The 25039-nt window shown below is 37.5% G+C and overlaps 2 protein-coding genes and 1 pseudogene across 6 annotated transcripts in view; all 3 read right to left on the bottom strand.

Moving 5' to 3' along the window:
- The window catches only part of TPH2 (tryptophan hydroxylase 2), a 105782-nt gene extending 88216 nt beyond the window's left edge, over positions 1 to 17566 (bottom strand). Inside the window, exons 1-2 of the mRNA XM_060025258.1 lie at positions 16574 to 17566; positions 2259 to 2491 (exon numbers count right to left, since the gene is read on the bottom strand). Coding sequence (XP_059881241.1) covers positions 2259 to 2363 — 105 coding nt within the window. The 5' untranslated portion in view covers positions 2364 to 2491; positions 16574 to 17566. The remainder of the gene's footprint in view (positions 1 to 2258; positions 2492 to 16573) is intronic.
- LOC132434320 (E3 ubiquitin-protein ligase RNF114 pseudogene) lies at positions 7281 to 7937 on the bottom strand (annotated as a pseudogene).
- A 188-nt stretch (positions 17567 to 17754) lies between the features above and the next one.
- The window catches only part of TBC1D15 (TBC1 domain family member 15), a 62790-nt gene continuing 55505 nt past the window's right edge, over positions 17755 to 25039 (bottom strand). For 3 of the 5 annotated variants that reach the window (XM_060025254.1, XM_060025256.1, XM_060025257.1), the window contains 3 exons: positions 23024 to 23140; positions 22418 to 22504; positions 18192 to 21127 (listed from right to left, as the gene is read on the bottom strand). In XM_060025254.1, coding sequence (XP_059881237.1) covers positions 20906 to 21127; positions 22418 to 22504; positions 23024 to 23140 — 426 coding nt within the window. In that variant the 3' untranslated portion in view covers positions 18192 to 20905. Of the gene's footprint in view, positions 17839 to 18191; positions 21128 to 22417; positions 22505 to 23023; positions 23141 to 25039 lie in introns of those variants that run through there. The other 2 variants (XR_009521229.1, XM_060025255.1) reach the window with 2 other exon arrangements.

Here is a 25039-nt window from a genome sequence, read left to right as displayed (position 1 = left end):
GACATTCCACTTATACGCTGGAAGCCCCAGCAATCACACAAGCTCGAGGAGAAGTTGCCAAGTCACTCATAACTTTCGTACAAGTCTAATTTACTCAGGGACACTATTTTCCAATGCTCAAAGATATCACCAGTGGTTGAAATTAAAGGGGAATCATACTTGCTTCACTTTAATAGCAACAAAAATCTGATCATCATAAAGTATAAAGTATCATGTATGAATAATTCCTGTCTTTCTTTCTAGGTTTATTTTACAGGATGAAATCTGATCTGTTAGCCTAGCTGAATCATATAGAAGCTATATTAATTACTAAACGTAACAAAATTAAGACTAAACATATAATTTTTGTTTCGATTAAATCTTAAAAATAAAATATTCATTTTGTTCTGAAATATGTCAGGACAGGCACTAAAATTGATCACCTTACATTCTGTAATTAGATCCACACTGTCAATGTGAATCTATCTGCAGAAGTTCGCCACAGAGTGTATTCAGTTAAGGCCATCTGTGTCAGCAGATGATATCTGAAAAGTGGCTATTAAAATTCAGCCACAAGAAAAAAGTAAAGAAAAGAAAGAACTAGCTCATCATCAGGAGCCAAGAGTAGAATCTGAGAAACTGAAAAAGATTACCACTTTATTGGCCAGTCAAATACTATAATACATGACTAAGTAATGACTCTTAGTCTATTAGCTAAAGACAAAAATGGCAGATTCCAGAAACTCAGATCACATTGCCAGAAATACACAATTAAAAAGCTGGAAACTTTTACTTAACAGACAAATCAAATTAGAGTGTACTTTTTCGTGTTCTTTATATGCAAATGAAGAACTGGGCAAACAGAACTTTCTCCCTGGCAGAGAGTAACAGAATGCAGTCATTCCAATCTATTACTTCCTCATGAAACTGAAAAATGTACATTTGATATGGAACCCAGTGAATAGTGCTTTGCTATTTTCTTCCTCTGATTTCTCTACTGGCTTTATTTTCACACAGTCTCTACTGCCTCACTCACTAGGTTTATATGTCATAGAAATAAATATTTTATAATTTATGACTTGAGGGAGAGAAGAAGTTTATATAGGCATTGGCATTTGACAGTCTGTTTAGTCATTAAAAGCTCAAATGTTGTAGTACTCTCAACATCTGCCACAGATCTTATATATTTAAGTAGCATTTTTTATATGAAAGTATTATTATACATTAACCATAACTCTGAGTTTTCCTTGTTTTCCTTCTAGCAGTTCATTGTGGCTTCAGAATTCCTCATTGTAATATCGCATTCAAATATACATGTTATTTAAATGTTAGAAAACCTATGTACGTTTTTAGACTCATTTTTGCAAATTGATTTAAACAGTTCTCCAAAACTTGCCCTGATTACTTTTCAACATTTTTAGGAGTAATAATATACCAGTACAATACAACCCTCTGGCACATATTCGGAGCTACAATACTAAAACAGATTTTTCTATGATACAGACTAAATTTCAATTGGTTGATAAACTCTGGTAGACAGTAATGAAATATCATTTAATATTTTTAATAACTAGAAATCTGAATACATTTTTCTTTCACTATCTTTTTTATTAAATCCTATGACTATTACCCCATATCAGGATCTAAAATCCTGCAAAATATTACTTTTTTATTCTGTTATTATTTAAACACAGAAACGGCCTTAAACATTGAAATAAGTGGTGTATTGCTTTCATTACTCCATCAGTTAAACTGAAAAATAATGGAGTAATAAGGAACACAGGAAAACTTTTGAGAGGAATCTGATCTTTCTCTTATTCCAACAACCAGCACCTATAGACAAAAACAGAAAATATTACTTTGTGTTTAAAGACCAGGTTTTGTAGATGGAAGAGGGTACAGAAGACACAATAACCTTGCAGGAACCACAGAAATCTATTTAATTTCTTCTCCCTGTTCCAACTCATAATAAATGGTCTTTCAAAATTCTGCACACTTTTTTTGGTTTTGATATAAGACATTGGTTTATACAACCTCTCATTCATAATGTTCGGGAACTTCTTTACTTTCAACTTATAAACTTTGAGGAAAGGAAGTTTAGCACGTAGCGATCAGGACACCCACTTTACTTTATGGAGAGAGAAGGAAGAGTGGAGGCAGGGTAGACAGACGATAGAGGAAAGAATTGAGGTGTTTACAGCAGGTGTCCAAATGGCAAGGATAACTATCGCTACCCTAGAAAACACTCCTCTAGAGAGTGCCAGCTACTCAGTACTCACTGTTATGCTGCCAAGCAGCTGATGCTCTTCGGGCACTGCTGAATCCAGAGAAAGCCCTCTCCTTGCCCAGTATTTACTAGAAAACATCATCATTGCCGGCTGCATGGATTCCGATGTAATTTTCTCTCTCTGCAGCAGGGGGGGACTAGAGAGGCAGTAGCAGCGCTGGTGGAGATTGAGAGAAGAGGCGTGCGAGCAGTGGACCTCTCAGGGCGCTGCCCAGAACCCTGGTGCTGAAGAAAAAGCAATGTGAATCTTCCCCTCCCCAGGCTCCTTTATATGAGTGACTGGGGACTGATGGAAGGCTGATTAGAAAGAAACTCATTTCTGGCTGCTGATGGCCACAGTCAGATTACAGACCTGAAGCCTGGGGTTATCTGTGTTTGTGGTGCTATTTGTTTCATAGGTCGAGTAGCAGTTTGGGCATGGGTGGTGGAGAACAATATCTAACGGTGTTATTTGTAAAAGAAAACATCTATCCCCTGACATTAGCTCTCATCTCTCAAATCTGCTACTGGCAAGTTAACCTCAGCCTTTAGGTAACTATGAATTCAAAGTTTTCCAAGGAAAATAATTCAAGAAAGATCAGCAAATGCAGAATCCCTAAGCCATTGTACTTTATGTTAATAAGCTTTTTCTGATCTGATGTGTTATGACTGTGTGTGTGCACTTGTGTGTGTGATGGCGTTCATAAAATACACTGCTTTCCAATCATGTGATGCCACTATGCAATGATGTTCAGGCAACTGTATTGTAAAGGAAATGTGAGGCTGTGATTTAGCCACATATAGATATAGCTGAGACACTAACCCTAGAATCTTCCTAAGTGGGAAGGAAAAGGAAATGAAATGCCCATATAGTCATTCCTTTGATGACTTGAAACTAGAACAAGTCCAACAATTTGAAATGCACATATCAGTTGATGTACTTACTATTGAAACTTTAGTAAGCCACAAAATAACCATGGAAAATATTACCAGCCTCCTGAAGGATGGAAGACTCTTGACCAAATGGACTTGTTTGACTGTAAAACTAAACAAAACCTAGGACTGGCACTACTTGTCTACATAGAAAACAGGATGAAAATTTTTCAAAACAGGAATGGCTGAGCAAAAATTAACTGGATTTTAATTGTTTCCGGAGTCTGGAGGGGACATAATTATTACTTGATCTAATTTTTGAAATATTAAATATTTGGCTTGAATTTCCTCTAAAAATCAGCTCTGATAACCTAATAGGAAAGTGAAGTTTAAATATTTTGGTTGGGACTTCCCTGGTGGTCCAGTGGTAAAGAATCCACCTTACAATGAAGGGGATGCGGGTTTGATCCCTGGTCAGGGAACTAAAATCCCACATGCCGCAGGGCAACTAAGCCCGCGTGCCACAACTACTGAGCCCACGTGCTCTGGAACCCGCACACCACAACTAGAGAAGAGGCACGCCACAACTAGAGAGAAGCCCGCACACCACAACAAAGAGCTCATGCCGCAACGAAACATCCCACACACCTCAATGAAGAGCCCACGTGCCACAACTAAGAAAACCCGATGCAGCCAAAAATAGATAAAATAAATAAACATTAAATAAATACACTGATTGAAGTAATAATAATAATAGTTAATATTACTGAGTGCTTAGTATTTGCCAATTCCTATTCTAAACACTTTTTTAGATAAAAATGTGATTCATCATCACAACCACACTTACAATGCAGTAACTACTGTTTCCATTTTAAATAAGGAGAAACTGGGGCACAAAGAATTTAGGTAACTTGCCAAAGGTTTACACAATTAAAAAGTGGCTGAGGCAGGATTTAAGTTCAGGCAGTCTGGCTCCAAAATCCACGCTCTCAACTATTACATTACACAGCCCCTTGAGTATTCCAAACAAGGTAACTCAAGAAAGTAGGTAACTTTCAAGAAAGTAGGTAACAAGGTCCCTCAAGGTAGGCTCAAGAAACCATACATGGATTACTTCAGCTAGAACAGGATTTGGGAAGCTGTGTAATTTTGGGAAGCTGTAAAGATTTGCTAAGCACTCACTCTGTTAGCCACTGAAACTGAGTCCTGGGGATGCAAAGATAAATGAGATACAGTACCTACCCTCAAGCAATCACAGACTAGCTGAAAGAAATATACGTGCAAATAAATAAGTGAAATAAAATACACTGAATTCTCTGCAGAAGACATTAGAAGCACAGAGGACAGACTGCTCAATGTTATTGATATTTCTAATGAGTTTCCAGAAAGTGATATTTGTTATGTTCTGGCTTTTAAAAGGAAAAATTTTATAAATAAATTTCATAATTTATCCAAAAAAAGAAATAATATTCAGCGAGTCACCAACTACTTGTTGATTTTTATTTTGACATTCCTTTTTCTAGTCATAACTGCCACCACTCTAGTTGAAGACTTTATCAATTTTCTTCCCTCTAACAGACTGTCCTGCCTAGACTACATCTTACTAAGGCATCATTTTCATTAGGCTATAGTCCCAATACAAAAATAATAAATGCTTCCTTTGTAGATATAAATTTTTTATCCTGGCATTCAAATTTCCAAATAATCAGTCCTTCAATCTGTCTTTCAAGTTTAATATTTGTCTTCCAAAAACTTATCTTCCCTTAGTGTTCCTTTTTCTACCTCTCTGACAATTTTTTTTCTTATTTTCTTTTTTTGTGTTTTTCTTTTTCTTTTAAATTGCTTCTTAAATTTGGTGTTCCCCAGGGTTTTATTCTTGACTCTCTTCTCAAACAATATATTGTGAGTGAAGCTATATCACATAGATTCAGTTATCTGACAATACCTGAATCTCTATAACCAGCTTAGGTCTCATCAAGTTTTAAACCCATATACTCAAATGCTTGTTGGACAGCTTCACTTGGCCATTCACATGCAATATGTATAAGATCTAACTTCGAAGAGTTTTTTTTTTCTTAAATTGCTATTATTTATGTGTGGTCTGGTTCAATGAATGACACAATAATTTAACCAGTCCCCCAAGTCAGAAACTTGGGAGTTATTCTGGCACCTTTTTATCTGCTCCCACATCCAAGTAGACATGTTGTCCTATGGATTTTACACCTTAACATCTCTTTTTCTTCTCACTGCATGCTTAACGCTATTGCCTTCATCCAGGTCATAATCTCCTGGCTATATTTCAACTCCTAAGTGGTTTAGGCCTTCAGTCTTAAAGTCCTCCTCTGAGCTGCTACTTTTCTAAAATACCAGTATGGTTATGCTATTGCTTTGCACAAAGCCCTTCCCATTGATCTCTTTCCCCTACAGGATAAGGTGATAAAGTGAAAAGCCCACTGAATGCCATTCAAGGTTTATCAGGATTTGGATCCCACTTTCCTCTTCAGTCTGTCTTTCACTGGCACCCTTGCCCCAAACCCACACTCCATCATTGTTGAGCAACAACAGTTCTCTATATATTTTCTTATATTAATTCTCTCTACCTGGAATCATCTCCTTACTATCTCCCATTCCATTCCAGTTAACAAATACAAACTTATTTTTAAATATTCAGCTCAGGCAACACCTCCTAGAAGCCTCTTTCAACTCCCCTAAGGTATTGGGTTGGCCGAAAGTTTCATTCGGTTTTTTTCTATACGATGGCTGTAGTAGCACTTAGGTGTCTTTAACTTCATTTAAAACAATTTTGTTAGATTGTATGTGACAGCTGTCACATCAGCATGTATTTTAAAAAAGACATCAAAATTGGTGAATTTTTGTGTAGTCATTTTAATATTGAAGATGGAAGAAGAAAAGCAACATATTTGGCATATTATGCTTTATTATTTCAAGAAAGGTAAAAACACAATCAAAATGCAAAAAAAGATTTGTGCAGTGTATGGAGAAGGTGCTGTGACTTGACTGAATGTGTCAAAAGTGCTTTGCAAAGTTTTGTGCTGGAGATTTCTCACTGGACGATGCTCCACGGTCAGGTAGACCAGCTGAAGTTGGTAGTGATCAAATTGAGACATTAACTGAGAACAATCAACATTATACCACGCAGGAGATAACCTGCAAAATACTCAAAATATCCAAATCAAGCATTGAAAATCATTTGCACCAGCTTGGGTATTTTAATCGCTTTGATGTTTGGGTTCCACATAAGTTAAGCAAAAAAAAAACCCTCCTTGACCATATTTTCGCATGTGATTCTCTACTTAAATATAATGAGGGCTTCCCTGGTGGCGCAGCTGTTAAGAACCTGCCAATGCAGGGGACACGGGTTCAAGCCCTGGTCTGGGAAGAGCCCACAGGCCGCAGAGCAACTAAGCCCGTGAACCACAGCTACTGAGCTTGCGCTCTAGAGCCCGCGAGCCACAACTACTGAGCCTGCGTCCCACAACTACTGAAGCCCACGTGCCTAGAGCCTGTGCTCCACAACAAGAGAAGCCACTGCAATGAGAAGCCCACACACCACAACGAAGAGTAGCTCCCGCTCGCTGCAACTAGAGAAAGCCTGCACACAGCAACAAAGACCCAATGCAGCCAAAAATAAATAAAATAAATAAATTTTAAAAGACCAAAACGAATAAATGTAATGAAAACATTCTGTTTTTAAAACAAATTGTGATGGGTGATGAAAAGTGGGTACTGTACAATAATATGGCATGGAAGAGGTCGTGGGGCAAGCAAAATGAACCACCAGCAAACACACCAAAGGCCGGTCTTCATACAAAGAAGGTGATGTTGTGTATATGGTGGGATTGGAAGGGAGTCCTCTATTATGAGCTCCTTCCGGAGAACCAAACCATTAATTTCAACAAGTACTGCTCCCAGTTAGACCAACTGAAAGCAGTACTCGACGAAAAGCATCCAGAATTAGTCAACAGAAAACACATAATCTTCTGTCAGGATAACGCAAGACCACATGTTTCTTTGATGACCAGGCAAAAACTGTCACAGCTTGGCTGGGAAGTTCTGATTCATCCGCCGTATTCACCAGACATTGCACCTTCGGATTTCCATTTATTTCGGTCTTTAGAAAATTCTCTTAATGGAAAAAATTTCAATTTCCTGGAAGACTAAATAGCACCTGGAAAAGTTCTTTGCTCAAAAAGATAAAAAGTTTTGGGAAAAGGGAATTATGAAGTTGCCTGAAAAAAATGGCAGAAGGTAGTGGAACAAAAGGGTCTCCCCAGGGCATCGAGGCACATATTGGACAAACCACAGATTTGGTGTCTGTGCTATGGGATAACTTGCAGTGTTCCACAAGTCCTTTTTGATCAGAATTCTTCTCGGGGCAGTAAGGACAAGGAGAGTATAACGGTTTGGGACATTCCCTGGCTGAAGCGATGCATCCTTGGCGGTGGTCTTCACACATTCCACGATGTAATTCTGGTATTTGGAACATGTAGCCACGTGCGCCCAGATCTTGGATCTTAGAGCAGTCATGGCAAGAAGTCTCTGTGCTTGTGCTGTCAATCTATCGCTGGAGCTCCAGGGCTCCGAAGCCAGGTGCTCGAGTGCTGTGACACACTCCAGACTTCTTTGGTTTCAGACATTCCTGCAGGCATGCAGAGCAAAGCACGTGTCCATGCAGCACCTGAACTGTATTCTAGCCACATGGGACACTGGAAGCGGCCCAGGGGCTTGGCCTCCGCCACGGGCCCGGGCCTGGCCAGCAACACACTACCCTATCTCGGTCCTGCGGCTGCGCCACCATTTTGCCGCCCGGGGGCGCAGGGCAAAGGCAGGAGGTGGGGGGTGGGCGAAGCGGGAGGGAGCGGGGCAAGGACATATTACTTCTGAAATAGGTGAATTCCCATATAGGAAACAGACTAAATTATCAAGCTTTCATGTTGTAAATAGTAGTATTTCCACTATTTCTGAAGAAGGAATACGTTTTGGGGAAAAAACAGGAGTTTTAGGGACAGTGAATTTCAGTTGACTGCAGTACTATCAAGTGACTTTAAACAGCATGCAATTATAAATGTGAGACTGGAATTTGGGAAATAGATTAGAGCTGGGAACAGTAATTTGAGAGTAATTCAGTGATGTTTGCTGATGCAGGACATGAACTCTCCAAATAAAATAATATATAGAGAGAAAAACCCTCTCTAGAGAGATTGGAAGCCTTTTGCACTATTGAGGGAAACATAAAATAGTACAGCCACTGCGGAAAACAGTAAAGCGCCTCCTCAAAAAAGTAAAAGCATGGGGCTTCCCTGGTGGCGCAGTGGTTAAGAATCCACCTGCCAATGCAGGGGACACGGGTTCATAGCCCTGGTCCAGGAAGATCCCACATGCTGCAGAGCAACTAAGCCCGTGTGCTACAACTACTGAGCCTGCACTCTAGAGCCCCGCCAGCCACAACTACTGAAGCCTGTGCTCTGCAACAAGAGAAGCCACCACAATGAGAAGCCCTTGCAAGACAACGAAGAGTAGCCCCCCAGTTCGCCACAACTAGAGAAAGCCTGCGCACAGCAACGAAGACCCAATGCAGCCTATAAATAAATTAATCTATTAAAAAAAAAAGTAAAAGCAGAATTACCATACGATTTAGCAATCCCACTTCTGAAAGAACTGAAAGCAAGGACTCAAAGAGATATTTCTGCACCCATGTTAATAGCATTGTTATTCACAAGAGCTAAAAGGCTGAAGCAACACAAGTGTCTATCAATGAATGAAGGGATAAACAAAACATGGTATATACATACAATGGAATGTTATTCAGCCATAAAGAGGAAGGAAATTCTGACAAATGTTGTCACATGGATGAACCTTGAGGACATTATGCTAAGTGAAATAAGTCAGTCACAAAAAGACAAATACTGTATGATTCCATTTATATGAAGTATCTAGAGTAGTTGAACTCACAAGCAAAATGGAGCTTGCCAGGGGCTGGGGGGAGTGGAAAATGGGGTACAGAGTTTGTTTTGCAAGATAAAAAGTTCTGGAGGTTGGTTGCACAACAATGTGAATGTACTTAACACCACTGAACCATGCACTTAAAATTGGTTAAGAAGGTAAATTTTATGTTATGTGCATTTTACCACAATCTAAAATTTTTTTAATAATAAATATATAAATAGAGAACCCAGGAACTAAACCACGAAAGATGCTCACAATTAAAGGTAGAATGAAAAAGAGAAGTCATCAAAGTAAAAAGATGATTAAAGGAGGTGATACATAGAAAGGAGATAAGATAAAACTTGTGGTCAACGGTTTCAACTAGAACAGAGAAGAGGAAAAGAATGAGAACTACAGAAAGACCATTAGATTTGGTGATGAAACTGTCACTGGTGACCTTAAAGAGTGCAGTTTTAACAAGAGAGAGGAAATAAAACCCAAATTACAGGAGTTAAAGGGTGTGGGTGCCGAAGTGTAGGCAATAGGTCTAGATCATTCGTATGAGATTTTAAAGGACTCTTTCTAACTGAGTGTAGATTTCACTATTTTTGCTTCCTCCAGAAATCCTACTAAAGCAACAGTAAAAGACTTCCTTTCCTTTTTAAGGCACAGAAGAGTAGCATAAATTGGAGAAACAACAGCAACAAAAAACTGAGAGCTTAAAAGGAGATGAACAAATGATCAAAGACTCTGCAGACATGAGAAAGCTGAACCCGAAGCTATCAATGAAGAAGACTGAGAAGCAACTCAGTTAACACTGTCGAATCCCCTAAAGGATCAAATACCTCTAGAAGTGGAGGTAAATGGAGGAGACCGAAAAAGAATGGCTCAAAGACTGTTTAAGAAGCTGTGAAAACATGTCAAGACTTAACAACAGTTAGACTAATCAAAACAGTGTGGTACTACAAGACGATCAACATACAGGTAAACGGAATAGAATTTAGAGTTCGGAAATAAACTCTTACGTTTATGGTCAATTGATTTTCAACAAAAGTGCTAAGGCAATTCAATAGCCAAAGAATAACTTTGGATATCCCCATGAAAAACAATGAAGTTAGACTCCTACTGAAGCAGAGCAGGACCCTACGGTCCTTGCCCCCCACATCCTCAACCTGCCTTTTGTCTGTGGAAAAACTTTAGCCAAAGTATAAGTTTAATCAGAGAAGTGAGAAAATGCAGAAACAAAGGAAAACAGTCAAAGGAGATCAAACAATAATAGTTCAGTCATTAAGCACAGTCAAGGACTGTTTAGTTCCTCCTCAAGGGCTGTAGATAATATTCTGAGCCATATCCTGTGAGCTGTCTTAAAGATACTGAAACCTCCAGCAGTTGGAAGAAGTTAACTACATGATGACCAGGCTGCAGCCATGACGTAAGCTGCCACAATTCCGAGAATTGGCCTCAAGGAAATGGGAACCAACCAACCCTGGAACTGAAGATTAACTGTACCTAAAACAATCAAGATGATGCTGGTCAGACCACCAATGACCAATTTCAAGATGACTGTCCGAGCCCACTGTGCTGTTTCTGCATGGAGCCCCTCCCTCCACCTATAACAGCTCTTCCCCACTGACTGTCAGTAGGGGGGAGTTGGCCTTTGGACAGACGTCCATCCTACACCCCATCCCCACCCCCCAGTTGCCGGCATCCAAAATAAAGCAGTTTGCTTTCCACTGATCTTGCCTCTTTATTTTTATTTTTTAATTTTTTTACTGTCTTTTTTTTTTAAACACCTTTATTGGAGTATAATTGCTTCACAATGGTGTGTTAGTTTCTGCTGTATAACAAAGTGAATCAGCTATACATATACAAACATCCCCATATCCCCTCCCTCTTGCGTCTCCCTCCCACCCTCCCTATCCCACCCCTCTAGGTGGTCACAAAGCACAGAGCTCATCTCCCTGTGCTATGCGGCTGCTTCCCACTAGCTATTTTACATTTGGTAGTGTATATATGTCCATGCCACTCTCTCACTTCGTCCCAGCTTACCCTTCCCCCTCCCCATGTCCTCAAGTCCATTCTCTATGTCTGCATCTTTATTCCTGGCCTGCCCCTAGGTTCTTCAGAACCATTTTTTTTGTTTTTTGTTTTTAGATTCCATATATATGTGTCAGCATACAGTATTTCTCTTTCTGACTTACTTTACTCTGTATGACAGACTCTAGGTCCATCCACCTCACTACAAATAACTCAATTTCGTTTCTTTTTATGGCTGAGTAATATTCCATTGTATATATGTGCCACATCTTCTTTATCCATTCATCTGTCAGTGGACACTTAGCTTGCTTCCATGTCCTGGCTATTGTAAATAGTGCTGCAATGAACATTGTAGTACATGACTCTTTTTGAATTATGGTTTTCTCAGGGTATATGCCCAGTACTGGGATTGCTGGGTCGTATGGTAGTTCTATTTTTAGTTTTATAAGGAACCTCCATACTGTTCTCCACAGTGGCTGTATCAATTTACATTCCCACCAACAGTGCAAGAGGGTTCCCTTTTCTCCACACCCTCTCCCGCATTTATTGTTTCTAGATTTTTTGATGACAGCCATTCTGACTGGTGTGAGGTGATACCTCATTGTAGCTTTGATTTGCATTTCTCTGATTAGAGATGTTGAGCATCCTTTCATGTGTTTGTTGGCAATCTGTATATCTTCTATGGAGAAATGTCTGTTTAGGTCTTCTGCCCATTTTTGGATTGGGTTGTTTGTTTTCTTGATATTGAGCGGCATGAGTTGCTTGTATATTTTGGAGATTAATCCTTTGTCAGTTGCTTCATTTGCAAATATTTTCTCCCATTCTGAGGGCTGTCTTTTTGTCTTGTTTATGGTTTCCTTTGCTGTGCAAAAGCTTTTAAGTCTCATTAGGTCCCACTTGTTTATTTTTGTTTTTATTTCCATTTCTCTAGGAGGTGGGTCAAAAAGGATCTTGCTGTGATTTATGTCATGGAGTGTTCTGCCTATGTTTTCCTCTAAGAGTTTGATAGTGTCTGGCCTTACATTTAGGTCTTTAATCCATTTTGAGTTTATTTTTGTGTATGGTGTTAGGGAGGGTTCTAATTTCATTCTTTTACATGTAGCCGTCCAGTTTTCCCGGCACCACTTATTGAAGATTGCCTCTTTATTGGCTTTTGAGCAGCGAGCAGTCGGCAGGCAGCCGGGCCCCGCTTTCGGTTACGCTACCTTACTTCATACACAGAAATTAACTCAAAATGGATCACTGACCTAAATTTAAGAGTTAAAACTGTAACACTCGTAAGAAAACATAGGAGTATCTTCATGACCTTGGATTAGGCAATTCTTTCTTAGATATGATAAAAGCATAAGCAACCAAATGTAAAGTCTGATTTCATCAAAATTAAAAACTTTGTGCCTCCAAGGACATCATCAAGAAAATTAAAAGACAACCCACAGTATTGGAGAAAATATTTATAAGTCATGTATCTGAAAGAAGACAGTATCCAGAATATATAAGGAACTCTACCAACTCAACAATGAAAAAACAAGTAAACCAATTTTTAAATGGACAAAGCATTTGAACAGACATTTCTCCAAAGACTACATAGATAATAAGCACATGGAAAGATGTTCAACATCATTAGTCATTAGAAAAATGCAAATCAAACACAAAAAGAGATACCACTTTATAAACCACTAGGATGGCTAAGATAAAAAGGACAGACAAGTACTGGAAGGAAGTGGAAAAATTGCAAGCTTCATACATTGTAGGCAGATTGAAAAATGATACAGCCACTTTGTTTGGTAGTCCTTCAACATGTTAACTATCAAGTTACCATATGACCCAGCAATCTTACTCCTAGATGTATGTTACTACGGTGTGGGCACTTTGGAAAAACATTTGGCATTTCCTCAAAAAGTTAACCCTAGAGTTACCATGACTCAGCAATTTTACTCTTCAGTATACACCTAAAATGAAAACATATGTCCACACAAAAACTTGTACATAAATGTTCATAGCAACATTATTCATAATAATCAAAAAAACAAAATTCCTAGTAATTCAAATATCAACTACTGAAAAAACAAAACAAAACATGGTATGTCCATAAATGGTAATATAAAGGAAGTACTGAAATGTCTTCGGACATAAATGAACCTTGAAAACAACATACTAAGTGAAAGAAGCCAGTCACAAAAGACCACATATTGTATGATTCTTTATATAAAATGTCTAGAAAAGGCAAAAAGAAACAAGAAAAGGGATGGGGGAGAGGAGAAACTGACAGACAGACAGAAAGTAGATTAGTGGTTGCCAGGGGCTGCAGGGAGTCGGGAGGTAGGAATGACTACTACCGCGTACAGTTTCTTCTGACGGTGATGAAAATATTCTAAAATTAGATATTGGAATAGTTGCACAACTCTGTGAATATATTAAAAACCAGTGAACTGCACACTTTAAAAGAGTGAATTTTATGGCACATAAATTATATCCTAATGAAACTGTTATTTTTTTTAAAGGCAGTTAAAACCCCATATTCCCTTCTATTCTACATAGCCAAGCCACTTCCCCTCCTGCCCCCAGGGGGATGAATGGAGCTTATTCTCTGGGAACAGTAAAACAGAAGGCCTCTGGTTTGAAGGGCACTAGACGTGGTTGAGAATAGTATCACCCTGAAAGGAAAGTGATTAAATAAATGCATGCCCTGGATACTGAGACTCAAACCACAGGAGGCTGAGAACCAGGCATTTACCCTGCAGCCAGGTAGTGGGAAAAGCTTGGAGACTCTGACCAGGAAAAAAGGAAAAACCTAAAAATACATTAAGAGCTCTGAACAAAATGGAGCAATCAGATTACCCTATGGTAAAGCCCCCGTAGTTGACAAGCCCCAATTTAAACATTTGGTAGATTGGATTAGTGACAATTACATATAAAATCAGCAAAAAAAGAAAAAAAACACCCAAAGAAACAAAAACAAAAAACCTTAATAAGAATTAACCCCCAAAGAAAAATGAAAGGGCCAAAGAAAGACACGTCTCAGCTAAGAACTGCACTGCCCTAACCAATATTATATCAACTATATGGAAGATGGAACAATAAAGAAGGGTATACTGTGGGAACTGAGGGGAGGGGGAAGAAAGCTAAGTCTCCATCTTTGAAGACAGGGAGTCAATGGATAATTCCTCAAACTGGAAATTAAAGTAGGAGCAACACAAGCATATCACAGCATTGAGAGATATAGAAATAAACACCAAAAGAATCAGCTGAAAGTTGAAAGTCTTGCCACTGGGAGGAGGAACTGGAGGGTAGGGAGAAGGAAAAAAAATTCTCATAACAAATCTTGTGGAAACCATGTGCATGTGTGATGTTGATGACAAAAATTAAAACTTTTAAAAATAAACTATACTGCAGAGAAATAGGGCATTGGTTTTGACAAACCTGAGTTTAAATCTTAGCTCTGCCACTTACCTAGCTGTGCTTGAGGACATGTTATGTCACATTTCTAAGCCTTCATTTCTGTAATACAGGGAAATAACACCTACATTTTTTTTCTTTATAAATTTATTTATTTTTGGCTGCGTTGGGTCTTTGTTGCTGCACGGGCTTTCTCCAGTTGCAGCAAGCAGGGGCTACTGTTCATTGCGGTGAGCGGGCTTCTCATTGTGGTGGCTTCTCTTGTTGCAGAGCTCAGGCTCTAGGTGCGCGGGCTTCAGTAGTTGTGGCTCGTGGGCTCTAGAGCGCAGGCTCAGTAGTTGTGGCACACGGGCTTAGCTGCTCCGCGGCATGTAGGATCTTCCCGGACCAGGGCTCGAACCCGTGTCCCCTGCATTGGCAGGCGGATCCTCAACCACTGCGCCACCAGGGAAGTCTCAATACCTACATCTTATAGGGCTATTATGTTGATTAAATTGGATGTGTATAAAGTTCTTATCACAGTGTCTGGCAGATATTAAAATGCTCAAAGTGTTAGTTATCTCCCTATCCTTCACTGATTCTGAAGCCAGGCTGATATAAATAGGGGAACTGGTTTGGAATCTTTGGCAGAAATTAAGGAGATACGTATACCTAGGTTTTGATGAAGTGACTGTCCTTATAGTCCATGATAACCAGGCAGCCAACAGTCATAAGAAGAGCCTACAGAATTGGCTTGGACCAAGCAGTTACAGAGCCCAAGAGTCAGAAAGTAGGAAAGTATAAAGTGAGATATTGCCAGATAAGGAGACCTTCAAACACAAGATCTTACCGATGAAGAGGGCCATGTGATCGTGAATGGCCATGCTGATAAACAGCTGACAGATGAGACAAGGCCCACGAAATTAAGGAAGTTTTATGTTAAGGACATCAATGAGTCCTCAAAGTAGTTATCTGTCCTACTGAAGACAGTTGTAAAAACAAGAGAGAAATAATATAAGCAAGTCCTTAAACCACCTGGAAAATGGAAGTAGATCCTAGGAGGCTGAAGACTTCTAGGAAAAAGATATGGAAAACGTGATATAAATAAACAAAGGAGTATCCATGGTGCACAATTAGGTCAGACCAATCTTTCCACTCCTATCAACTTCTCCCACTACACACACATACTTCCATTCGTAGGCAAAAGATGAGAGACCCCGAGGACTTCTTACTCTTCCCTCCCTCCGTCACCACTCACCCTCACCACCCTGGCCAAATAAAAATCCAACTGGGAATAAAATGTCATCAAAGGAAAGCTAAGCTTCAGAGATGTAAAGAAATGTGTTTGAGGGGAAGGATAAAAGGAAATAAACTGAAAGTATGAAAGAATTCTCCTGGTCATTCCCCAAGGTGAACGGAGAAGGCAGGTGAAGTTATTAAAGAATAGATATGGGATGTGAGAGTATGCAGATATTTGGAAAAAAATCAATAGTGATTACTTTGAGATTGGGAATCAACACAAAGTCTGATCTCTTTCCCTTAAGTAGCTTGTCTTTTTGGTTTTAAGCCATCATTCCAGCCTATCAAGTTTGTGTCACAAGCAAATTTGATATGCATGCCTTCTATGATTAAACTACATTGAATAGAAGAGAAAAGGCTGAACTTTATAGCACAAAACAAACCTAATCAGTTTGGTTGGATTTTTTTTCCCATTGACATTTGACTCCTAGAGCTTACAGGGTACATTTTAGGTTCTTTGGCAGGAATTGTTCACTATTACTACCATCCACTCCTAATTCCTCCAACCTAACCACATGAATACCATACCAAAATAAATTTATGCCATAGCTAAAGTATTTTCTTGATTTGGTAGTATACTATCAATAAAAGGAAATGAAATGAGCCTGCCATGATTAACTTTTAAGAAACTCAAGCAGGCTTCTACATAACAGCATTTTCTTTTCAACATATTCACAAACCAACGTCACGTACATAGTTAACGAAGTTGTCATCTATCCTGTTACTTTAAGTATCTACAAATGAATTTAAAAAAAAAAAAAAAAGGTAGCAGTATGGGGAAAAAAGCCTTAGGCTCACCTGAGACCTTAGAAGATCCCACTCTTTGAATGAGAAGTCTTCATAAAATTGATTGTGAGGGATGAGCCTGTGCTCACATGAAGAAAATCTCCAAACTATATCAACTCAAGTGGCCTCCACCACTTCAACCCGTACTACAGCAGATGAAAGTGAGCCTGCAACACCCATGGAAAAGAGATATACAATTTGGCCATACAACATCTAAAGCAATCTAAACACAGCTCTAGTTTTTTTTTAAAGCAGTCTACTAACCCATTGGGTCTGGTACCTCCAGACTAGTGTGGTGTTGGAAATATCTATTACTGACTGTTACAGCAAAAGCCCATTTCTGAAGTTAATAGTCTTCTTAATTAAAAAAAGCTGAAAGAGAACTGGACTGCTCATTGGTCATAGCTAAGCTTACTGGAATTTGTTCTTTTCACTCTACTTTTTCACATAGAGAGAGATGTGAGGAACAATATACCACAGAGATATTTGAGGAGAAACATATTTAACAGCTGACCTATTATCCTAACATTTCAATTCTAACTTTAGGGATTGAACTACATTAGGCAAATATGATATTTTTGATTCCGGAGCGCTCTTGAAGAAGAGACTTAGATTACAATCAGTTTTTCTTTACAGTGACTTTGTTAACAATGTAGTTTCCCATGGGCTAAAAGAGTGCTTTTGGATATCCCAAAAGTTATAGAAGTATGTCCAATTGCACTGCCCTACTCCACCCCACCTTTGCATCTAAGGATGACACACAGTTTTTCCCTAAGTCAAGACAGATAACCTGAAAAATAGGAGTCTATTTATAAAACAGTGAGAAAAATACTTGAAATCAGAGCAATACTCAAAAATCTACAACTTAAAACTCGCATATTATAAGGACCCAAAGGGAGATTAGGCCAAATACATTATATCATTCAAATGGCAGTATTCACATCAAAAGTACAATTAAGTACAGATGTTTAGTACTGGATAATCACATTAGATACTAATGGAAACCTTTCAGATTCATCTCAAATTTAATCCTGTTTCATGTTCAGAAATAAAATGACACTGAAAGTTTGTCTTCAAAATGTAAGAAAGGGGCTTCCCTGGTGGCGCAGTGGTTGGGAGTCCGCCTGCCGATGCAGGGGACACGGGTTCGTGCCCCAGTCCGGGAAGATCCCACATGCCGCGGAGCGGCTGGGCCCGTGAGCCATGGCCGCTGAGCCTGCACGTCCGGAGCCTGTGCTCCGCAACGGGAGGGGCCACAGCAGTGAGAGGCCCGCGTACTGCAAAAAAAAAAAAAAAAAAAAAATGTAAGAACGGAGGGGGAACCTATGGGCTAAGATGACTGTCATCACTTTTTACTAAAAATGGTGACCAGAACTAGGGCAAATTCCACCTGAGAAAAATCAAGGAACTACTCTCTAACAACTTAAGGACTTGCCTACCTGACCATAAGTCAAAATGTTAAACTGTAAAATACACTACATAATTCCAGTTCTCTAACTTCAGGGAGGCTCAGGAACCACATGGAAGCCTGTGAAGCATTTTAATGCAGATTCCTTAACCTCACTTCCAAAGATTCTGATTCTGTAGCTCTGAAGTAGAGCCTGGACATGTATTTTGACAATACAGACCAAGAATTTGGAAATGAGCACTCTAAACATATTTTAATTAATGGAGGTTCAGCATATAAAATCATTAGCGTGGGTCAAATTATGTCATTATCCTCATATTATACAATTTATAACAATGGTTTTCAACTTTTGGGGAAAATCAGAGAACCTTTTGAGAAACTATATGACCTTTCCACCAAAATATGCATGTATACACACAAGATTTCAAATACAATAAGAGGTTCATGCATCTTCTGAAAGCCCAGTAAAGAAATGCAAGCTGGAATGATGTTACCTATTACATAGTTACACACAAAGTCAAGTGAAATTCTAGGTTCTTCAGTAAACATTTTGGGTTACTTTATACAAAGTATCTTTGATAATGGGCATAATTACATCAATTTCCCGTAAGAATTAGTTGGCATCCATAAAAACCTCTGGAAAGGTCAGGTTCAGCAAGAATCACTGTCATTCTCAAAAAGTTGTTTTCCTTACTCAAAAAAGCTTTAGTCATCACCAAGTTTCTAGCATTATAAAGAGGTGAAGAATCCTCGGCACATGAAACAATCAAAATTGGAATGATCTCCAATGCAAAAAGGTTTCCCATAGACTCCTATCAGAACTGTAAATACGTTTTACAGCTAAATTACTTGAATTTTAACTTTAAATATCATATAATATAGCACACAATATTTTACATGTTATTAGCATGGACAGAGCATCTTATGAAAACTGAAACAAATCTTTAAAAAGTTAAACTAAGACACTTACCTGAACTATCTATTTTAGCAATATCAAACAGCTCAAGTTCACATGGTATTTGCTAACTGGATTTTGAGGACTCTAATCAAGTAAGACGTTACTTAGCACTACATTAGTATCATTTCCATATAAAAAATGGGCTAAAGAGAAATTCAGACTGTTTAGTAAAAATGTTTTTAACAAGTAGCTTTAAAATGATAGAACTTGACAAAAGTTCAACTTACTAAATGTATTAAGATTTTTTAAAACTCTGAAGTAGATATTATATTACATAGTAGAAAAAAACTCCCCAAAAGCCCCTGTCCAGGAAGAACAAGAAGGACATCAAGATGTTCTCAGCAATTTCCTCAACAGCAGGAAATGAAAGGCTGGAGATGCCAAGGCTTTGATCAGTTTACTTTTTTTTTTCTCTGAATAGGCTTACTCATTATTAACTGATGAAAGATAACACACATATGATATTAAAAACTAAAAATCTAATGGTTCTACTATCATGACTGTCAGTTAATGCTCAAGTAAGAAAAAAGTTCTTTTGGTTCCCTAGCTCTCTGGGGGAAAAAAAAAGCCACCTACTGGACCATTTTAGAACTGTGTAGCTTTTATTTTACATTATTAACATCAATTGTAGGAAGCTGATTTACTAATTCAGATAATTATATCCTCCAAGGCAACACTATGCCCAATTTCATGCTAATGAAAAGTTTCTTTAGTTCTATAAACGGTCATGTTTCTTGCTTATTTCCACAACTCATTCAAATGATTGTTTCTATCACATAAAAATATAAGATGCACTGGGGCCCATCTTGGATTTTTTTCTTCTGATGAAAAACTAGCAGATTATTTCTAGGTGTAATTTAACTGAAAACACTACTTCAACTTCAAATTGATTTTAATGATATGTACAGAATTTAACAAATTACAATTAAAATGGAATCAGTTATGTTAATTACACGTAACTTAATATCATGCAACACTGCATGGTAAAAACAACAGCTTCATTCATATACAAAAAAGTATTATTTTGAGACTTGTGATAGTATATTGAAATTTTTGACATAAGCTTTTGGTAAAGAGTATTTCATAAAAATTTAAAGACCTGATTAATCAGTTAATACATTATTAGGAAAGATAGTAAACATTACTAGTAAAGTGAGACTACAAGCAATTTAACTTGAAAATTATACCAGATACAGGGTTGGATGTAGTCTCGTGAAATAAATGTTTGGTTAAGAAAATAGTTTTGAAAAAGATCTCATATTGAAGCTATGTATTAACTTTGTGAAATCAGGTTATAGAAATCAATAGTCAAGTTTATTCAGTTAAAGAAAATATGCCTATCCTTTCTTATACTCATAAATAAGCACTTATACAGTCTTTATATACAAGTGAAGAAAAATTCAATGTAAAAATATACTGCCAATCCACTTCTTATGGTTGAAATAGCTCTTTATCTACACATTAAACTGCATTGATGAAAATGTCCAATTCATATCACATTCAACCAGCATAAATATTTAAGCTGTATTGTTGTAAACAAAAGAGAAAAACAAATTCTTTTATTTCATCACTGGGTAACAATCTACTTCTCAACTTAGAATGCTATAGAAAGGCTCAACATTTAATCAAATCCAAACCCACTGAACTTGGAGTAAACAAAGTGAATGTTTTCAAAGTGCATAATTTCCAACTCATCCACTTGTAATATTTATCCAATTCCAGTTCATCAGCGAGAAAATAAAATGTACTTAGCTATAAAAATACTAAGGAATGTTATTGAAAAGGAAAGGCTATTTGGTAGAAGTAACTACAAAAATAATTAGTTTAAATCTTCATAAAGCTTTAATGCAAGAACATCAGTACACTTTCTTTCCATAAACCTTAAAGCATGATCAATACCAAGATTTTAAATTTCCACCTTTCCAGTACTTGAAAAGAAGTTGCAATGAAGTGTCTCTTCAAAAAGCAAGAAGAATGATCATGCAGGTGTTACTCTGCTGACATTTGGGGACATGGATATCTCTGCTGGGTTGTCATCTCTGGCTCCACTGGCAGCAAGTACAGGCAAGGAGTTACTCTGAAATGCAGATGTCGGACAACTAGTCATGCCAACATTTTCATCTTCACCATTGTCTGAATCTGGTGTTGTAACTTCACTGTCCTGCAGCCCCAGGATCTCACAAACTGCTTGTGGCAACTCCTGAATAAGAAAAATCAAATATAAAATCATCATTCACCATAGAGGAAAAGTAATCACAAATTAACACTTCTATTTAATACTACATCTAAGCATTTGCTTTAACAGTGTAATTGTTATGCACCCTCTCAAACCATCCTTCTCCACTCCAAATGAAACCCTTAACCACTCTTTTTAATAAGTGGTTCTCTGACCTTCTATTCTGAATTAGCCACTCTCCACCCCATCCCACCACTCCCACAAGCATATTGTTTTCTAATATTTTGCATTTATTTCATTCTCCTTATTGACACCATCTTTCTCCCTCAATACACAGAAGTTCCTTAAACATAAGAAGTATCTCACTGACAGGTTTTTTGGGTTTTTTAAAAAAATTATTTTGGCTGCATTGGGTCTTCATTGCCGCACACGGGCTTTCTCTAATTGTGTCGAGCAGGGGCTATTCTTCGTTGCAGTGCATGGGTTTCTCATTGCGGTGGCTTCTCTTGTTGCGGAGCACGGGCTCTAGGTGCACAGGCTTCAGTAGTTGTGGCTTGCAGGTTCTAGAGCACAGGCTCACAGTTGTGGCGCATGGGCTTAGTTGCTCCACGGCATGTGGGATCTTCCGGGACCAGGGCTCGAACCCATGTCCCCTGCATTGGCAGGCGGATTCTTAACCACTGTGCCACCAGGGAAGCGCTCACTGGCAGGTTTTGAACAGAACAGCTATCAAATAACTGTGTGTAAAACTGAACCAAAATAAATATTTGGAACCATGATCAAATGACACGAAGACCAAATAAGAATTCTCATAAAAAATATGAAAAGCAAAATACATCAAAAGTCTAATACTTTGGTTTAAATTCAGAACATAACACATCAACTTTGCCTTGTTTTTAGAGATTATTAAGAGTTTGACTGATACAAATGTAATGACATAGACCAAATACTCTTCATTTAATTATTTCTGATTAGCATCTGTCTTTACTTAAAGATACTACATATTTAATATGAGGTCCTATTCTGTGTTCTTTGATTAGGTAATTTATCAATGTTTCTGCAGCCTCTTTATTGTTTTCATTACTTTTGTCATTTTGCCTTATTATTATATGTTTCCTATCTGGCATAATTAACCAATTGTTTTCAATTAAGTGCTGTAAATTTATAATGGTAAACAAATGCTAGCCAATGCTTTGTGTCTGCCTTCAACTTGCTGCCAATTTTACTTCTGAAAGGAAAAATTCTTTCTTGACCTCAGTCCACCAAAAACATATGAACAAAAAAAATCTTACAATTACTTAAAACACTGTATACCTTGCATTTTACCATCTGTAGAGAAATTGCTTCTGCCTTGCATAGTACATCTTCCACATCAATTTTCATGGACAATTCATTGATATGCTAAAATAAATCAATAAAATAAAATAACTGAAACTGAAACACTATTATATTCTACTATACAACTTATTACCAGTTATATTACACTGTAGATGAAATCCTTAAAATAAAAACACCCTCATACTACAAGTGAACAGGAAATTTAATATATCTTTCATTAGATCATTTCAAGTTTTAAAGCTAAAGAATAGCTAATAAGCTTACGGAACATTAAATCTAGCAGTTGTCCCAAGTCTACTATCTCAAGTTATAAGCAAAAGAATTATTTTTTTAGAAAATTGAACTACATAAAAGAGCACTTGCTGAATTTCCTTTTCCTCCTAATTAGCTAGGAAAAATAACTGGCAATACGTACTTGCTGAACTGTCATTCTCAGAGAGTCAGTCCTAGTACTGACTGTCATTGATAAAATTTAAATTACTTGAGGGATTCAATAATGTTCCAAGGAAATGTATGTATATCAATACCACCAAAAAGAGGAAAGAGTCAAAATATTAAAATTTAAGTTAAAGTAACAACTACCTTAAGTATTTCATTAAAGCCATAATGCTTTTCCATTATTTGCTGCTTTTCTGATTCCAGAATAGCACAACAGAGAAGAAGATGGAAATTTTTACATGGTAGTTCAGTCCACATTACCTATAAAAAATAGAACACCTATTTAGTAAACTCTATCAATTCTAAAATATTTTCTTCACAGATACAATGCCGAACTCTGAATGACTTCTGTGCAAAGCACGAGTTGCCTTGATGGGGTAGTCCACTCTTTTTCTAGTTAAGAAATGAGGTGTGGGGAAGGAAAGTCTTACTTTTACCTACAAAGTAACTATTATATTAATAGTTAATATAATATTAACTATTATATGAATATGATGAGTTCCAAATGTGGCTCTTTAGGTAACTACAGTAACACTGAACCTAACCAGTATGATAAATGGTATTAACTAAGGAGCCACAGTCATGAGGTTAAAGTGTAAGGGCCAGAGGTATTTTCAGTATTTTTCTGAACCTTCAGTTTTTCACTTTTAAATCATCTTCAGTCTCGGTGGGGCGGGGGCGGGGGAGGGGTACAGGGGAGCTAAATCATGGGAATAAAGATTCAGTTGTACACTGCATGGAATTAAAAACACCCAGAGGTAGCTCTACATTCTAAACATCATATTATATAACTCAGAATATCTCTGACAAAAACTGAATTGACCACCCAAAATTTATACCCAAATGTATAAAACATTTGATCAATAGCTGCACTTCTTCCTAAGTATAGCCAATGCCCTAAAACTTAAGTTCTTAATTTCCCCCGGTTAATGTACCTAATAATATCTTTTTTAGAAAGATCAAAAGAGCCATGTAAACACTATTATTAAAGCATACCTGAAATGTTTTTACTTCTTTTACCAGAAGTAAATTAAGCAGAATAATTTTCAGACTAAATCCAATTCTTAAAAGTTTAATTACAATGCAATTAACCTCAAAAGTTTCATTAAAAGTTCCAATTTATTTGGTAAACACAGACTAAGGAGTTATTACAGCTATGTTGATAATTTTTTAAAAAGAAGTTGAGATAACAATTTAATAAAATTGATTAACTTTAAAATATGATTCTGGGTCAAGAACATGTGCGTTTTCCTTCTAATTTCAAACAAAGAAAGTGATCCTCCATAAAGTGGTGATCCTTCAATCAGTGCATCACCTTCTCTAATGGCAGCACAGTCACCAGAAGTACAGGAATCAATTTCCAGGTGTAAAAGCCTCAGGGTGCCCACTGTATACAAGTCTATTTATTATCCAAACAGATTATTTCCCCCATTCTTTCCTTGGGAATATTTCTGTCATCTTTACTTTTATAAAGATAAGGCATCAAGCAGTCATTATACCAATATTCTATTTCAAAAGCACATCCATCTGTTAACTTAACAATTAATAGATGTATAAGAAGAAAATAATAATTTTCTGTTTTTCATCAAGAGTTGCCCTGGGTGCAAGAGGGAATAAAAGGATATAAACCAAAAACATGATCATGAATATCCTCTAGAGAGGGGAAGAGGGAAATGGGGCTTGGGGTGGTGATTAAAGATATGAGCTATATCTTTAAATACTTTTTGTCTTGGAAAGAAAGAGAAAAAAACCAGAAGTGAATACGGCAAAATATTTACATATGTTAAATGTGGATAGTGGGATATTTGTTATATTATTCTTAGTATTCTGCTGTAACTTAAAGTTCTTTAAAAAAGCAAAACACAAGTCAGTTCCCTCCCAATATTTCAGACTACAAATAAAGTACTATCTCAATTGACTGGCCTGCCAAAACTTCCTTAACTCTATTCAAATCTACACCCAAATGTGGCAGGGCCTCACATAAAGTCAAGCCTTCCAAGGAAAGAACACAGGCACAAGTGGTCCAGAGAACTGGTTCTGGGAAACTCACTGGCACCCAATCGCACAAGGATTTGATTTACAGAAAAAAGCTCCAAAGACCACACATTCATTTCAAGATGGTTAATTTTTTTTTTTTTTTAAGGAGAGACCACAAACCAT

The sequence above is a fragment of the Delphinus delphis genome, chromosome 11 (assembly GCF_949987515.2).
Source record: "Delphinus delphis chromosome 11, mDelDel1.2, whole genome shotgun sequence".
NCBI lineage: Eukaryota > Metazoa > Chordata > Mammalia > Artiodactyla > Delphinidae > Delphinus > Delphinus delphis.
Note: the sequence above shows the minus strand (reverse complement) of the source record. Positions and strands in the feature narration are given on the sequence as shown.